Source organism: Bubalus bubalis, chromosome 24 (genome assembly GCF_019923935.1).
Source record: "Bubalus bubalis isolate 160015118507 breed Murrah chromosome 24, NDDB_SH_1, whole genome shotgun sequence".
Lineage (NCBI taxonomy): Eukaryota > Metazoa > Chordata > Mammalia > Artiodactyla > Bovidae > Bubalus > Bubalus bubalis.
The window spans coordinates 15197489-15215012 of record NC_059180.1 but is presented as its reverse complement, the minus strand read 5'-3'; the positions used below and the strand labels follow the sequence as shown (position 1 = coordinate 15215012).

The 17524-nt window shown below is 53.7% G+C and overlaps 2 protein-coding genes across 7 annotated transcripts in view; both read left to right on the top strand.

Moving 5' to 3' along the window:
• Positions 1-10260, top strand: part of FBXL19 (F-box and leucine rich repeat protein 19) — an 81308-nt gene extending 71048 nt beyond the window's left edge. For all 5 annotated transcript variants that reach the window (XM_045164325.1, XM_025275321.3, XM_044936302.2 and 2 more), the window contains 4 exons: positions 4233-4396; positions 4497-4658; positions 9734-9952; positions 10060-10260. In XM_045164325.1, the coding sequence (XP_045020260.1) occupies positions 4233-4396; positions 4497-4658; positions 9734-9952; positions 10060-10238 (724 nt within the window). In that variant the 3' untranslated portion in view covers positions 10239-10260. The remainder of the gene's footprint in view (positions 1-4232; positions 4397-4496; positions 4659-9733; positions 9953-10059) is intronic.
• Positions 10261-10699: 439 nt separating this feature from the next.
• On the top strand, positions 10700-17304 carry ORAI3 (ORAI calcium release-activated calcium modulator 3). Of its 2 annotated transcripts, none has more exons than XM_044936307.2 (2): positions 10700-11601; positions 15818-17304. In XM_044936307.2, the coding sequence occupies exons 1-2, from the start codon at positions 11263-11265 to the stop codon at positions 16475-16477; spliced, it is 999 nt and encodes a 332-aa protein (XP_044792242.2). In that variant the 5' UTR covers positions 10700-11262; the 3' UTR covers positions 16478-17304. The 2 variants fall into 2 exon arrangements, with proteins under 2 accessions (XP_044792242.2, XP_006070455.2); XM_006070393.4 differs by lacking the exon at positions 10700-11601 and adding an exon at positions 12250-12713.
• The last annotated feature ends 220 nt before the right edge of the window (positions 17305-17524 follow it).

The window sequence follows — 17524 nt, the reverse complement described above, 5'->3', positions numbered from 1 at the left end:
TCATCAGGCTCGGCGTCCCCTGGGTGATGGATGCCTTGGCCTTGGACTTCTTCCAACCTCTTACCTAAGTGTCATTCTCTAGTCTAGGAAGAGGGCTTCCCAGTGACTCAGTGGTAAAGATTGCGCCTACTAGTGCAGGAGATGTGGGTTCGATTCCCTAGATCAGGAAGATCCCCAGGAGAAGGAAATGGCAGCCTGCTCCAGTATTCTTCCCTGGAAAATTCCATGGACAGAAGAACCTGCTTCATAGGGTCGCAAAGAATCAGACACGACTTAGTGACTGAAAATGCATACACTAGTCTAGGAAGAACCTGTCTATGGCCCCCTGTTACCCTCACAACAAACTTCCATGGTCCTGTTGGACATTTGGACAAGAATGGTGACTGCGCTCAACACTTCCTCTGCATCGTCTCCCCCCCTTTTTTTAAACATCTTTTGTTTAATTATTTTAAATCACTATTTTAAAAAAATGAAACGAGTTAATGTACTCTCCCTTCATTTTTGCAGCAAACCTGTGAAATCAGTGCTGCTTTTACACCATTTTATGGTTTGGAAAATGAGGCCCAGAGAGAGCAAGTGACTTGCCTAAGGTCACTCCAAGCACAGAGGCGGCAGAGCTGGGGCTTCGATCCCTGCTGCTCACACTCCGTGCCTTGGAGCTCTGTGCCCATGTTCATTCAGCCTGGCATTCCAGCCTTCCTGGCCAAGACACCCCTACCCTGGGCTGGCCCTCCTCTGTAGCCTGCCTCTTCTCCATGTTGGAGCTCTCGATCCAGACCAGCTTGCTCTACCACCTGGCTCTGCTACCATGTAATCGAAGTGGGACCTTGAAATCAGTCTCCTAACCTCCCTGGACCTCATTTTCCTGACCTCTAAAAAGGAGATGGTGATTATAGTATTCACCTCCTAGGGCAGTTGTGAAGTTAAATGTGTAATGTGTAGAACGTAGTAAACCCTTGGTGAACATGGGTTTTCATGGGTGAACATGAGGTATTCAGGTATTCGTGTTTCATCATCCTCATTGTTAAGGTGAGATGATGAATCGCCTTTTGTTCCTACTGCCTAAGATTCTCAGAGCTCTCCCTTTTTTTTTTTTTTTTTTTTTCTGTGTACTTGGCCAGAACACTGGTTCTTCCTTATCTAAACTCAAATCTTCTTCCTCCTCCCCTCGATAGAATTAACTCCTGCTGTGCAGCATGCAGGATCTTAGTTCCCTGTCCAGGTTTCAAACCTGTGCCCCCTGCAGTGGAAGCGCAAAGTCCTAACCACTGGACCGCTAGGGAAGCCCCAACTGTTGCCTTCCTTCAAGTCTCAGATCTGGCATTGTTTCCCCAGGAACCTCCCCGACCTAGTTTCTCACTGGCTCTTATCATGTCCCTTGTTGTCCCAGTTACTGTAAGACTCGGCTGCCTCCCCCGTTTCCTCACTGTTCAGTGTCTTGACACTTAGTATCCGTAGGGGGCCCTCAGTGACTGTTGGCTGCCACTCTGAGATTTAAAACCCAGTGTTCTGGTCATCCAAGGGCAGAGGGACAAATTAGCTGCAGCCGAGAAAAATCAGGAGAGACTTCCTGGAAGAGGAAGCACTAGAGCTGAGCCCTGAGGGATCTGGGTTGGTTGGCAGTTCCATCAAAGACAAACATGTGCCAAAATGGGTTGGCACCAGATAGCAGGTGTCTGTTGGTAAGCAGGTGGTTTGGCTTGGCTCTTGCGGAGTGCAGTGTACAGATAGCTGGTGGCCTGTGTGTGCCCTTGGGGGGAAGGGTTCCCAACTAGCCACATAAGATTCAGGAGGGCTTCAAGTTGGTGGTGACAGTTGAGCTGGAACTCATGACTGGGTCAGAGTGAGCAGAGAGAAATTTTGGATGGAATGTGATTTCACTGAGTGGAAGGAGATAAGGAACAGAACCTAGGGGCAGAAGCTGGATTGAAGGTGGGTACTTTTTTTTTTTTTTTTCTTTTCCTGTTTAGAATGGGAGAGATTTGCAAGTGTTTATTGTTTGAGTGGGTGGAACCAGGAGAGGGAGAGGCTAGAATGCCAGAAGAGGAAGGGAAATGGTAGGAGGTGGCAGGTGGGACAGAGGGTGGAGTTTTTTGGATCAAAGCCTTGGTGTATGTGTTTCCAGCTTTCCCTAAAATGTCACCCAAGGGTTCTGGAGTTTGCCTGAGAGTTGCAAGTGGCACAAAAACTTGGCTTGATCTCTCTATTATTAGTAGTTTTGAAAAGACATTTCCTCCATTGGATGCTATTATATCTTTCGGATGCGTGCACGCTCAGTTGTGTCCACTCTTTGGACCCTATGGACTGTAATCCACCAGACTCCTCTGTTCATAAAATCTTCCAGGCAAGAATCTTAGAGTGGGTTGCCATTTCCTCCTCCAGGGCATCTTCCTGACCCAGGGATTGAACCTGCGTCTCATACATCTCCTGCATTGGCCAGCAGATTCTGTAACACTTGACAACCTTTCTAATACTTATCTCCCTGTTTAACAAAAATAGTCTTTATATGGCAGCTAAAAGCCATAGCAACACCCAACTGGAATTTAATAATCCTGGTCTGTTTTTATGGTGTTTATGTCTAAGTATAACATATGTATGTGAAACAATACTGGTTTTCAGTGCAAATGCTGGTTTTAAGAATTGATTTAAAGATAAATTTACATTCTGCAGATAAGTGGATACTGAATGACTGGAGTTTGGGCATCTCTGCCCCAGCCCACGGCTTCCTGAAGGGAAAGCCTCCCAGAAGCGGGGCTGGGAGAGAGATAAGAGACAGTTTCCTGGTTCCCCTCCCCACCCCTGCTGCTTTGATACAGTTCATCTCGCCCAGTGGGAACTTTCTGACATGGCTTTGAACTACTGTACTAAAGAAACTTTTTAGACCACTCGAGGAACTTTAGTGTATGGGGTTGGCCAAAAAAAATTTGTTTGATTTTCCATAACAGCTTACATGGGGGGCAACCTGAATGAACTTTTTGGCCAACCCAATACTACAGTGTATTAGTAGATGACTTTGGCAGAGATGGGGAGGGTTCCCTGGTAACATCAGTTTGGGAAGCCCTTCTCCAGTTTCCTGCATGTTGGTCTCATCAAGGCTATCAGAGTTGCTGGAGACCAACCCGTTTCACTTTATGCAGGCCTCATTCATCTTTGTAGTTTCAACGACTGGGACCTACTAGGCCTTCCATAAACACTGACTGAGTGAATCACTGGGAAGCCATAAATGAAGTGTGTGGTAGGGGTGCTCCGTGAGAGCTTTGGGTGGTTCACATTCGGCTTGGGAGCATCCATTCATGCAACAGATGTACCGCAGGTAAACCACGCACCTGGCCCGGCGCTGGGCGCTGGGGGCGCTGAGGGGAAGAAGCCAGGGCTGCCCTTGTAAAGTCTCCATTCTGGCTGGAGGCTCACAGAAATCACAGACTAGTAAGTCAAGCCCTGGGCAGCTGGTATCAGGACGAGCAAACGTGGACCACGGGCGGCAGTTAGTAGAGGTTGAGAAGCACCCACAGCCGCCATAACTGGTGAGCAGCCCAAGGCAGAGGATGGGGGCTGCTGCTGGATCTCTTTGGGTCTCCATCAAATACAGTGTGTAGAGTGTGCGTGTCTTTGGCACAATGCTTTGGAAGCTTTAGGCCCACTCACTATAGATTCTGCTTTTGGTTGGGCTGGGTCTTCACTGCAGGGTGAGGCCTTCTTTAGTTGTGATGCTCAGGCTCTAGAGCACACAGCCTCAGTAGTCGCAGCACACAGCTCATCCAGGTGCTCCGTGCCGGCTCTCTAGTGCAGTACATGGGCTTAGTTGCCCCACGGCATGTGGGATCTTAGTGCCCCGACCAAGGATCGAACCCATGTTCCCTGCATTGGAAGGCAGATTCTTAACCACTGGACCACCAGGAAAGTCCCTGTAAGGTCCACTAACTGTAATGACCCCATTTGATCTTATAACCACCTCGTGGGCAAGGCCCACCTGTTGACTATCACTTTTTGTGTTATAAACAAGGCCTGAGGCCCAGGGAGAGGGATGGGCTTGCCAAAGATCTCACATCCAATTAGTGATCGAGTTGAACCCCAAACCCAGTGTTCTTGGCCTGGGTCCTGGGGCTTCCCGCCCACCCCTGCTGTTTGGTATGGCCCAGGAGAGAACTGGGGTGAACCAGGGTGGGGATTGTGGGTTCCCTGAGACTGGGAGCTGAGGATTGAGGTCTCTGTCTCCCCCTTGTGGCCAACAGGTGCTACGACAAGCGTCTGTGGCCTCGAATGGATCTGAGCCGGAGGAAGTCACTGACCCCGCCCATGCTTAGTGGTGTGGTTCGCCGCCAGCCTCGAGCCCTGGACCTCAGCTGGACAGGTGTCTCCAAGAAGCAGCTCATGTGGCTTCTGAACCGACTGCAAGGTAGTGCTGGGTGGTGAGGTGGGGTGGGGTGAGGGAAGGGAACAGACCTGGGACAGAGCCCTCCTAGCACCTGTTTCCGGGGACCTCCCCCCTCCCCCAGGCCTGCAGGAGCTGGTGCTCTCTGGCTGCTCCTGGCTCTCTGTCTCTGCCCTGGGCTCAGCCCCACTGCCTGCCCTGCGGCTCCTGGACCTCCGCTGGATTGAGGACGTTAAAGACTCCCAGCTCCGCGAGCTGCTGCTGCCTCCGCCAGACACCAAACCAGGTGTGGCCTCTTTTGGCTCCTTTGTAGGAGGGGTTGGACAGGCTGGGGGATGAGGCCTCCACAGTCTCTTTCGACTCTTGCTGGCTGTTGAAAGGATTTGAAGAACGGATAGAGCTTGAGATTGAGGAGACAGGTCCTGCTTGGCCCATGTTCATTCATTCACTTTCCTGCTGTGTGCTGGGCCCTGTGATCAGAGCTGAGGGGATGGGATAAGGAAGATGTAGCCCCTGACTCCCAGAGGGGAAGATAATTAGGGGATGAAATTCAGTGTGGGACAGGAGGATGACACAGAATTCTAGGAGAAGCCAGGGGATTGTGAGCGAAATCTCTGGGTGTGGTGGGCACTACTGGGGGAGACTTCTCCCAGGGGAGCAGTGGGACCGCTGTGGAAGAACACAGGCCTGGGGTGGCTGGTCAGTTCCATTTGTCAAGAGGAGCCAAAGGATCTTCTGTGAAATATCCTGGTTTTTAAATGATGGCACGTAATTCAGATTCTTTTTAAAATTCATGTGGGGGCCCAGCAAAGATATGATTGAGCAGTAGAATTGGCCCCTAGATCCTCTTGCCCTGAAGTGAAACGATGAGGACTTTTCTGAGGGAGCAGAGCAGAAACGAGGGAGCCAGCTGACTTGCAAGGTTGTGTGGAGGTGGTGGTTACATTTCCTGAGTCAGACCCCAGCCACCTCTTCACCCTGCTCAGGCCCTGGCCCCCGCCACCAGGTAAAGTCAGCTTCGTGGCTCATAGCCTCTGGGCCTGGCTCTGGGTAGGGCCCTGGAGACCTCAAACTGAGTGAGCCCCATTCCCCACCCTGGTGGAACCCCAGTCATGCAGAAATAGAAGGGCATGACATGGTAACGTCTGTGGTTGGTGCGGGGGTGGAGAGGTGAGGAAGGAGGGTGATGAGAAAAGCCCTTCTTAAGGAGGTGCTATTTGAATTGAGTCCTTAAAGAGACAGGGTTTTCCCAGAGAGTGTGAAGGAATAAGCAGTTTTGTGAGGCGTGGGAACCATGCTGGCAAACAGGGGATGCTGGGAACTGGGGCTGGTCTGGTAAGCACCAATCTGGTCACTTGGAGGTTCCTACTGAGGTGTGAGGTAGGAGTGCTGACACCTGGAGCTCTTCGTCTAGTTCTAGCCAGGAGCTGGGATACTCAGCATTTTCTCTGGTCCCCACCAGTCTGTTCTCCATAATGAAGCCAGGGGACCCACCCAGAAGATCAGGTCTGTCCACGTCACCCCATGTTCTCCACTCATTCTTGTTGTTCCCTGGTGCTCTTTGGATGCAGATCAGTATTTTACCACGGTCGATAAGGCCACTGGTCTGGCTCCCACTGAGCTATGCTATCCTTACATTTCAGCCACCTCAGCCTCCTTGCCAAGTTTCCTCCAGCCCCAGGGCCTTTGCTCACTTCTCTTTGCCTAGAATGCTCTATCCTCCTCGCCTGATACCCAGTCGCTTTTTAGGCCTCAGCATCAATGTCATTTCCTCCTAGAAGCCCTCCAAGATCTCTTCCTGCATTGAGATGAGAGTCCCTCTTCCAGAGAGCAGTCCCCTCCTAGCATATCACTGTACAGTGGTGAAATTATTGGTTAAAATCTGTCTCCTACAAGGTTCTTAAGCTCCATGAGGTCACGGACTGTCAACTCAGCCCAGCACCTTGCTTTGGCAACTCTCTTTCATGGCTCTCTTCTTGCCACCCCATTGCCCTCACAGCAGTCTTGGAAGGGGAAGGAACTAGGATAGAGAAGGAACTAGGATTTCTGGGTGAGGCCCCAGAGGTCTTGAGTGACAGCTGCAAGTCACATAGGCCAGGCCAAATCTGAGCACCCACCCGTGGCCCTCTCTTCCTGGAGCTGGACTGAGCGTTGAGAACAGTGCATTCTGTGAGGTGAGAATGTGCCGGTTGCCTGGCAGGCCAACTCCATCTTCTCCTGCTTGAATTGACTTCAGTCTAAGCCCCTTTATCAGGAGCTCGCAAAGGTGAGCCATCCAGGCCCCCCCAAGCCTAACATGCTCCTTGAGACTCTGCCCACTTTTTTTTTTCCCCTTGGCCACACTAGGTCTTTGTTGGCTTCACTCGGGTTTTCTCTAGTTGCAGCAAGCGGGAGCTATCCTTTGTTGCAATGCACAGGCTTCTCATTGCGGTGGCTTCTCTTATTGCAGAGCAGGGGCTCTAGGGCACATGGGCTTCAGTAGTTTTGGTGCTTGGGCTCAGTAGTGGCTCACGGGCTCAGCTGCTCCTTGGCATGTGGGATCTTTCTGCACCAGGGATCGAATCCATGTCCCCGGTATGGGCAGGCGGATTCTTAACCGCTGGAGCACCATGGAAATCCTGTACGCCCACCTCTATCCCCTTTGCTTCCTGTCCTCGTGTGGCGTCCCTGGATCAACACTGCAAGTTTTCCTACTTTCTTGCTTTTGCCCCTGCTGTTCTCTGCCTGGCTACCCTTCCCTTCGCCATTCCTTCTCATTCAAATAAATCCCTAAAGGCCCACCTCAGTGAAATCCTTCTTGAGCCCACTTGCCTTGCCCTAGCCACACGAGACCTCTCTTTCCTCCGCTTCCCTCTGTTGGCCTTTAGCTGTGGCCTGAGGTTGAGGGCATCAGCAGGTATATCCCCTCTTCAGGCTCCCAGCTCCTCAAAGAGAAAAGGAGAGAATTCAGAGCTTGCCAAGTAGGTGCCCAGAGGTGCCCTGGCAGGTTACAGAAGTGGTGAGCTTGGTGCAGGATGTTGGGGAGTACACCTTACCACCTAGCTTCAGCATCATCGTGAGGTGAATGGGGTAGCCCAGTGATGCTAGATCTTACAATTTTTCAGGGAAAAGCTCCATATCAAAATTTCTTTATAAAAATGCCCTTTTATATAGCATCCCTGGTGGCGCAGATGGTAAAGAATCTGCCTACACTGTGGGAGACCTGAGTTTGATCCCTGAGTCAGGACGATCCCCTGGAGAAGGGAATGGCTACCCACTCCAGTATTCTTGCCTGGAGAATTCTATGGACAGAGCAGCCTGGTAGGTTACAACCCATGGGGTCGGACAGGAGTGAGCGACTAAGACACACCTCTTACATAGCATCAGTCATTAAGAACAATGTGAGCACTTTGCAGATCCATAAAACTCTTCGTGCAGGCTAGTTCCCTGACTTGGGGTCGTATGATCTAGTTTATTTATTTCAGGGTGAGGCTGGGGCCTGGAAAGCTGATAGCATTGTGGTTAAGAGTTAGGACTTGTGAGTCACAAGGCCTGGTGTCTTGGCTCTGTTCATCCATAGTCATGTGATCTTGAGTAGCTGGCTTGGGGATGTAAGCCTGAGTGTTCTCATCTGTAAACAGGAATGATGATCAGAAAACTTGTCTCCCAAGGCTGTGGTTCCTAAAGCGTGGTCTCGGGACCAGCAGCTCAGCGTTGCTGGAGAGCTTGGTTTTTCCTTTGTCTGGATTTTTTTTGACCATGCTGTGTGGCATGCAGGATCTTAGTTTCCCAACCAGAGATTGAACCTATGCCCCACGCAGGAGAAGCACAGAGTCTTAACCTGGACCTCCAGGGAAGTCCCAGGAAAACCTGTTAGACTCCCTGGGGGCTGGACCAGCGATTGGTTTCACCCAGCAGCCCAGGGAGATACAGAAGTCAGTCTCTGTCTGTCTGTCTGTCTCTCGTTTTTTCTTTCTCTCTCTCCTCTAATTGGAGAGCCACTGGGCTAGGGGCAGACTGCCACTTAGCCGCTGCCTGGCCTATAGTGCGTGCTCAAGCATAGTTACAAAAATGGAAATGCAGGACCATGGTAGACACAATATAAAGGAAAGCTTTGGGGGCAGAGATGAAGGGTGGGAGCTCTTCTACCCCAGAGACGGAGAAAGGGGAGGTCTCTGAGCTCAGATGGGAAAGCCAGGGACCCTGGCCAGGCAAGGGACTGAACACAGGTGGCCTTGGGCAGGGTCCCCTGTGGAGTTTGGCTCAAGTGTTTCTGAAGGAGGGAGAGGAATTTGGAGCTGAGACAGGGGTGAGACCTTGTAGGAACTCGAATGTTCTCCCAAGTAGATTAGACTTCTCTGAGGTGCCCTTGGAGAGTTTTTAGGAGAAGAGGGATGTGGTCTCATACATTTGAGAACTGCTCTTTTTAAAAATTAGTTTTTATTGGAGTATAGTTGCTCTACAGTGTTGTGTTAGTTTCTGCTATACAGCAAAGTAAGTCAGCTATATGTATACACATACGCATCCTCGCTTTTGGGGATTTCCTTCCCATTTAGGCCACAAGAGAGCACTGAGTAGGGAAGGTTCCATGAGCTGTACAGTAGGTTCCTATTGCTTACATATTTGATACATAGTATCAGCAGTGTATCTGTGTCAAGCCCCAGCTCCCGGTTGTCACCCCAGTCAAGCCCCAGCTCCCGGTTGTCACCCTGCCACCCTTTCTCCCTTGTGAGAATCGCTGTCTTTTGATAAGTGAGGAGGTGGGACAGGAGTCCGTCCTGGTGGGGATGTCATTTGTTGGATGAGTGACTATATATTGACAGGCATCTATGTCCCAGGTCCTGTGCATAGATCAAGAACAAGACAGACAAAAATTCCTGCCTTGCTGGAAGTGGCATTCTGGTGCAAGGGTCCCCAACCCCCAGTATCACTCCCCATGGCTCCCCATCGCTCGCATTACCACCTGAAGCATCCCCCCTTCCCTCAGCCCTGTCCGTGGAAAAATTGTCTTCCATGAAACCAGTCCCTGGTGCAAAAAAAGGTTGAGGACTGCTGTTCTAGTGGGAGAGAGAAAAATACATCAGTGAGAAAAAGAGGAGAAAGTGCAGGGAAGGAGTTGGAGTACGTGGAAGGTTATAGTTCCAAATGGCATAATCGTGGAAGGCCTCCCCTAGGAGGCAGTGTGAGCAGTGGACAGATGAAATGATGGCGGCTTGTGTGGGTTTGGGGGAGAAGAGCAAGCCACGAGCTATGCAGAAAACGCAAGTCGAGGTTCCCTTAGAGTGGGAGCAGGTCGGGGGTGGTGAGGGAGGAGGGTGCAGACATAGCCGGTGCGGGGATGCGAGTGGCCCACAGTGGTGACCTCTTCTCTGCCCACTGCAGGGCAAACGGAGAGCCGAGGGCGGCTACAGGGGGTAGCAGAGCTGCGCCTGGCCGGCCTGGAGCTGACGGACGCCTCCTTGCGGCTCCTGCTGCGCCACGCGCCCCAGCTGAGCGCCCTGGACCTGAGCCACTGCGCCCACGTTGGGGATCCCAGTGTCCACCTTCTCACTGCCCCCACCTCCCCGCTCCGAGAGACCCTGGTACACCTCAATCTCGCCGGTAAGCGCCGTCCCTTATCTCTCCATCCTTCCAGCCTCCTGGGCCCTGTGGTCCGGGTGAACCCCCTGCTCACCTTCTGGTCTCAGCTGCCGTCACCCCACCCTCAGGTTGTCACCGCCTCACGGACCACTGCCTCCCGCTGTTCCGCCGCTGCCCGCGCCTCCGCCGCCTCGACCTGCGCTCCTGCCGCCAGCTCTCCCCAGAAGCTTGTGCCCGGCTGGCAGCCGCCGGGCCCCCTGGCCCCTTCCGCTGCCCAGAAGAGAAGCTGCTTCTCAAGGACAGCTAGTTGGGTGCCCCCCACCCTCCCCCAGGACTCATCAGGAGCCTGGACCTCAGGCCTTCATTTCACCCCTGCCAGGAGGCCAGGTCACCCACCTCATGACTTGGGATTCCTGAGTTTTACGACTTGGGGTTCCTGCCCAGGGACTCGAGCCAGCCTCCCCCACTCTCTACCCCCTGCACTGATATCTCTGGGGGTCTCTTCTTCCCATCCCCTCCCCCTTCCACCTGCTTCATTGTCCATCCCCTGGGGGAAGCGGGTCAGAGGTACTGGGGGGCGCTGAGCCAAAGGGCTGGTGGGAGGGGGGTTGAGGTGCAGTTTGACGGGGGGCGAATGGGGAGAGTATCTGCACACAGGATGCTGGGAGCAGGGGGCTGGGGGATGTGGAGGATGGGCTGGGGGGTGGGGGGCGGGCAGAGAGCAGACCATCAGGGGTTCAGGGAACAAAGACCAGATACTTGGAGTTGGGGGGGGTAGGGTGGGGGGGCCAAAAAGGGAAACCAGAGGAGCAATTGGGGATCCAGGTGTCAGAGATGAGGGGATTTGGGGAACCAGGGGAAAGCAACAGGGCTGAGTGAGGGGCGGGGGGCAAGAGCAGGTGCAAGGGGGGCGGTAGTAGCCCCTCGGGGTCACCCCTCTCCTTCCTCCCTCCCCGGATTTCAGTTCCTTCTCCCCAGCCCTGACTCCTTGAACGTCACTGACAATGGCAGCTATCTTGAGGAGTGGGGCCCGCAGGCCTGCCCGCTGTTCAGCGCGCCCTGGGGAGTGGTGAGGGGTACCCCCGCCCCCTACCTGCCTCCCCGCACTATACTTGAACATTCATCTGTACTGAAGTGTTACTTGAACCGGGGGAACCTCGGGCCTGGGGGAGCCAGAGCTTAAGGGGACGGGACCAGCGTGGACTGAGACTGGACTGGTGGACCACCCAGTTCGGACTGGACCACCCCAGGCTCTCTCGCTTTACTGTATTGAGCAGCTCTACCCCTCCTGACCCTGAGGTGGGGGTGGGGGGTGGTGGGCCAGCCTAGTGATGGGGAAGATGGGACTCCTCCAGCTTGGCTCTTCCCACTCTTTCATCGTCATGGAACCTTGTATCCCATTTGCCCAGGGAACTGCCACTCCTGGTTGCCATGGAATTAGCAGCCAATGGACACCTCCCAAAGCCAGTGCTAAGGCTGGAAATGGCCCCTCTTTGTTGCCATGGGAACTTAGTAAAGACTCTTGGCCCTCCCCTGCCCCTTCCTCTGCGGGGGCGGGACTTTGGGAGCCAGGGGTAGGGGCAGGGGCCAGGTCCCGCCCCTCAGCCCGGGTCTCCCTGGGGAACCAGACTGGACCATGTTGGGGAGGGGGGAATATCCACATACCTCAGGTAACAGGGAGGTTCGCGGGTGGGGGGGAGGGACTGGGTGGACCAAAGGCCGGAGGGGAGGGGGTCCTGGGGATTCGAAGAAGGCTTGAGGATGGGGCCGCTTGGGGGAGGGGGAGGAGGCAGCCCAGCGAGGGATAAGTGGGGGACCCAGCCGGGCTGGGCCCCTGGGCCCCGGGTCTGTACAATATGGTTTGCTATAAAACTCAAAATCTTCCAGCCGGGGCCGCCGAGTTTGCGTGTGGTTGTCTGCGGCGTTGGGAATGCCGGGGGTGGGAGTTAGGGGGGAATGACCGGAGTATTCTTTGAGGGTCTGGGAGGACGGGGCTCTTTGGATGGGTCTGGGGGCCCTAAGGTCTAAGTGGGCCTCCAGAAATTGAGGCTGCAGGGCCTCCTGCAGTCTTTAGGGTGAGATGGGGTCACTTCGCCTGAGTTTACTGTTCAGGTGAGGGTTAGGAGTCTGGACGTTCGAGGTGTGCAGGTGTACCTGGAGTGGTCCAGGATCCGGAACTCCCAGTCACTGGGGCTCGGCGTTCATCACAGTGGGGTTGAGGCACCCAGAGGACATCCTAGGTGGACTGGGGTCTCGGGGTCCCTTGGGATCTCTGTCCACGGTCCCCCGGCTCCACCCTATCATGTGGCCGCCTCAGCTCCGCCTCCGCCCCAGTTCCTGTTTCGGCCTCGGCTTCAGCCCCTAGGGCTCCCCGCAGTCGCCTGCTCTTCCTGCTCCGCCCGGGCCACGTCTTCCTGGGAGCTCGCCGCCCGCATCCCCGCTCGTGCCGCCGGGGCATGGGACCTTCCCCAGACCTGGGCCCGCCCTGCTGGGGCCCCAGAGGCGATTCGGCTCCGCCTTGACGGATCAGCCCGCTTGGTGCCGCGGCCCCAGGATGAAGGGCGGCGAGGGGGACCCGGGCGAACAGGCCCCGCTGAACCCGGAGGCCGAGAGCCCCGCGGGCTCGGCCACGTACCGGGAGTTCGTGCATCGCGGCTACCTGGACCTCATGGGGGCCAGTCAGCATTCGCTGCGGGCGCTCAGCTGGCGCCGCCTCTACCTCAGCCGGGCCAAGCTCAAAGCCTCCAGCCGCACGTCTGCCTTGCTCTCGGGCTTCGCCATGGTGAGGGGAGGGAAGGGGCGCACAGGGTGGGGGTGAAGCCCCTTGCGGGGAACGGGTCGGAGGCAAGATGAACAGGTACCTAAGGGAGACAGGGTGGAGGAGTGGGAAAGACCGGTCTTTCAAAGGGAAAAGTGGGGGGGTGGAAACAAGGTCCCAAGGGACTACGCAAGTCTCTCTCTTAATGGGTGTGGGGGTGGCTCCTAGCATAAACTGGGCCTGAGGAGGATAAGCAAATCCTAAACGCGTCACTGGGGACACACATCAAGGGGATACACATGCAAGGACAGAGTGCAGAGCTCCAGAAGGGACAGGATACGGCAGAAGTGATTTCTGGGTCCCCACCACAGGCTCAACAGCAAATCCGAGCTGGTTGGGGCTGAAGGATGACTTCAAGGATCCAGGGGGTGAGAATAAACTGGATGGAGCAGTCACCCAACAGGAGGAGGGCGGCCAGGCCCTAGGGGACATGAAGAGTGCTTAGTGGTGGCCTGGGAAAGCTCTCAGAAGATACCTGTGAGGGAGTCTCAGGGGAGAAAGCTGTCTAGGAAGCACGATTCTGGAGATGATAAACTCCAAGTGTGGGCAGATGCTAATCAGCTAACGGTCCAGCAGAGGCCTCACAGGAAGCAGGCTGAGGGAGGTCCCAGGGTGAGGAGACATCAGCAGACACAGGTCCTGGCTCCTTCCTGCCTGTGTCCAGCTGTGTGACCCTGGACAGGTCTCCAACCCCCATCGCTGGCCAGTGGGAAATTGTGAGATCATGGAAGGGCGCGCCCTCTGTAGCTGGCCAGGGAGCCACCCCAAGCAAGATGAGCTGATTCTTGTCATCAGATCCTGGATCCAGGCACGTCAGAGCAAGACCCGCATCAGAATGGCTGAGACTCCCTGTTGATGGAAACCGAGGCCCAAAGTGGGTGGCGGCTCTGCCAGAGCACTCAGCAGCTGAAGGATACAGGAGGAACTGAGACCCAGGGTCGCTGGACTGTTCTTCCAGGATATCATGACAGGAAAAAGGAGAAAATGGGCTGGAGAGGGGTCCTCATGGAAATGGGGGTATCAAGATGGGGATAAAAAGGGGCCATAGCCCTGGGTGGTTTGAGTTGGTCCCTGCCCCCTCTTTGTCACAGCCTCTGTATTCGCATGACTGGCAGGAACATTTCTATCCCTAAGGGTCATCCTTAGGTCTATGGTTTTCTATGTGAGGGTCCTGGATCCACAGGCCAGCTCACCCTGCCAGATGTGGGGTCATCTCAGGACAGGGAATGCTCCCCTTCACCTGTACAGACTGCAGAGAAAGGAAAGCAGCCCTGGGGACCCAGCTGAGGGAGTTGCCCCCACCCCCAACCCCCATGGTCCAGTGTATTCCCAAGGAGACAATCCCGCCTGCTCTGAACTTGCAGGTTGCTGAGGTGACAACTTAAGGGCCAGGACCTTCTCTGCAGGATCAAGAGGCCAGATGAGTAGGTTCTGGGGGCCAAACTGGCCCCCGTCCTGTCAGGGATGAGCAAGGTTGAATCAGGCTCCCGGAGAAACCAAGACCAGGCCTGGCCCAGATTGCTGTCTGTAGAAAACTGCTAACATCCGCTACGGCCCAATTTCCCAAAATACTCAGCCTTGCCTTCCTACTACTACCCTCTCGGCTCTGCACTTTCCTCCTTGCCCCAGCCCAGAGTAATCTAATGGATCCTGAAAGAACCAGGCATGGGGAAAGAACCTGATCCTGGAACTCAGGTGACCTGGGTTAGAATAACATTATACAAATTGTATTGAACTGTCACTAAGTACCACGCACTATGCTCAAGGGTTTAATGTGTATCATCTTCCTATCATCCTCCAAAGTAGGTACTACTACTATTTTATAAATGAGAAAACTGAGGATCAGAAATATTAAGACACCTGCCTATGGTTCCACAGCAAGTATGTGGCAGGATTTGAATTTAGTCAGTTTAGCTCTAGAATCCAAATTTATACAACCCTAGAACAAGATTATCAACTCTAATATGTGCAAAGACCACACAGGTGGTATGGATGTCAAGTTGGCTGGGTGGGGACTGTGGCTTTCAAGAGACCCTCATCACCTGTGCAAAGGGAGCAGCCATGACTCAACTCTGACTGATAGTTGCCATGCAGGAATGTGGGCCTGGTGTAATCTGATCTTCCAAATTTCCAGGAGGATCTGGAAATAGGGATATTTACATGAAATCTCTTGAGTTTTAGAAGCTGGCAACAATTCTTAAAAAAAAAAATAAAATGCACTGTCTGAGCCAAGCAGAACATGTTTGCAAGCTGGCTTGGGTTGTGGTGTGCCAGTTTGCAAACTCTGGCCTTGGACTTCAGTGTTAACTCTAATAATAACAGCAAACATTTACTTGAGCATACTATGTACCTCACACTATTCTTATCACTTGATGTATCTCTAAATGTATCATTAAATTTTCACAACAACCCTATAAGGCAGGTAGGTGCTGTTATCCATTCCTATTTTCCAGATGAGGAAAGGGAGGCACAGAGAGAACTAAACCACTTGCTCAAGACTACACAGTTTGTACAACTGAAAATGAACCCAGGCAGCCCTGCTCCAGAATCTGTGCTTTTTTTAACCCCTATTTTGTAAAAGTGAAAATCATGTGCATCTTTTTAAAAATTATCTTAAACTTACTTATTTGGCTGCATTGGGTGTTAGTTACAGCACATTGGACATATTGCGGCCCACAAACTCTCCATTTGCAGCTCGTGGGCTTAGTTGCTCCAAGGCATGTAGGATCTTAGTTCTCCCTCCAGGGATTCAACCCATGTCCCCTGCATTGCAAGGCAGATTCTTAACCACTGGACCATCAGGGAAGTCCCGGGCCCCTGTATTATAAAAGATAAGATGGTCAGAAACATGCCAGCCAACCCTCTAGTTTCCCCCCAGGAGGGGAAACCAAAGCCTGGAAGAGGACAGAGCCTTGCCAAGGTTGTCCATTTATTCACTTAAAGCATGGGGGCCTTCTTTCTACCAAGCACTGTTCTAGGTCTTAAGGATACATCAGTGATGTACAGGCAAAAAAGCCCTCTACTGTTGAGGTTACGGACACTCAACCCATCCCCTCTTGTCCCCACAGGTGGCCATGGTTGAGGTGCAGCTGGAGAGCAAACACGAATACCCGCCGGGCCTGCTGGTGGCCTTCAGCGCCTGCACCACCGTGCTGGTGGCTGTGCACCTCTTTGCACTCATGGTCTCCACCTGTCTGCTGCCTCACATTGAAGCCGTTAGCAACATCCACAACCTCAACTCTGTCCACCAGTCTCCACACCAGCGACTCCACCGCTACGTGGAACTGGCCTGGGGCTTCTCCACTGCCTTGGGCACCTTCCTTTTTCTGGCTGAAGTTGTCCTGGTTGGCTGGGTCAAGTTTGTGCCCATCGGGGCCCCCTTAGGCACATCAGGCCCAGTGGGACCTGCCTCCCAGCTGCCTGAGACTCTGCCACCAGTGGCCACCTCCCTTAGTCCAGCTTCCAAGCCGTCCTCCGCTTCTGTAGCCCCATCACAGGCTGAGCCCCCTGAGCCCTGCCCCCCACGGCAAGCATGTGGCGGTGGTGTGGCCCATGGACCAGGCTGGCAAGCCGCCATGGCCTCCACGGCAATCATGGTACCTGTAGGGCTAGTGTTTGTGGCCTTTGCCCTGCATTTCTACCGCTCCTTGGTGGCTCACAAGACCGACCGCCACAAGCAAGAGCTAGAGGAGCTGAATCGCCTGCAAGGGGAGCTTCAGGCTGTGTGAGGCTGGTGTTAGCCCAAGGCTGAGAGCACTGCCTGCCCCAGGGGTCAGTCAGAGGCCCCGGATCTACCAACCCCATTCTGAGGCCCTGCGTGGAGCCACTTCCTGTGGCCACTCTCAGGTAGAGAACAGATTCCTGCCCTCAGGGTCCTTCGGGCTGGATCTTGGGGCAGCTCCCACATTCCCAGGGATTCTGTCTAGTCTACCCCATGGGTTTTGGAAGCTCTACTCTACACCCAGGGGGCTGGGAAGAGAATGAGAGTTAAGTGGAAGGTCCTTGGTCCAAGCTCCTGTGGCAGGTAGAGGGGAGGCAGGGAGACCCTGGTCAGACCTTCGGTGCTCTTAGCCACTTGCCCCCATACAGAATGAGAACGTCAGAAGGATACACGCCCATCCAGTTGGCCCAGAAGGCAGGCAATCCTTATTTTACTTTTGTAGACTGTTTTATGGTTGGCTTTTTTTTTTTTTTTTAAAGTTTTCCCCCATCCTCAGATTTTGATTTCCACGCTCTCGCTTTGGCATTTGGGTAGAGAGGGATTTAGGTGTTTCTCCCCCAGGCACAGGTCCAGCCTTTCCAAGGGAGAGCTTCCCTGTTTGGAGGAGGTTCAAATGCCTGCCCCACTGCCCTAGACACACACTCATGCTTCTATAACTGATTCCTACTCTCCTGGTCCAGGGCCGGGGGGCCGCGCACCCAGCCTGACTCCCTAGCAAGGATTGGGGTGATAAGGGAGAAGGTCCATTCCATAGCCCTTAGAATACAGAACTCTTCTGACACTGAATTTTTGATGCACCTAGTTTTGTATAATAAATTGTGTTTTACACATGTCGCTGTGGCTGTGAATGGAGTGAAGAGGAGGCCTCCTCGGGAACAGGGACTTGTTCTTAAGAGCCAAGTAGAGGCAAGTATCCCTGGGGGCAGGGTAGAGGTGAAGGAGAGAAGGTTCCAGGCTTGACTCCCTTCTAGTGCTGACAGGGCCCAGTAGCTTCTGAATGTGGAGACTGAGTTAGGCTAAAGGGTTTTGCAATCTTGTTACTGAGTCCAGGGTC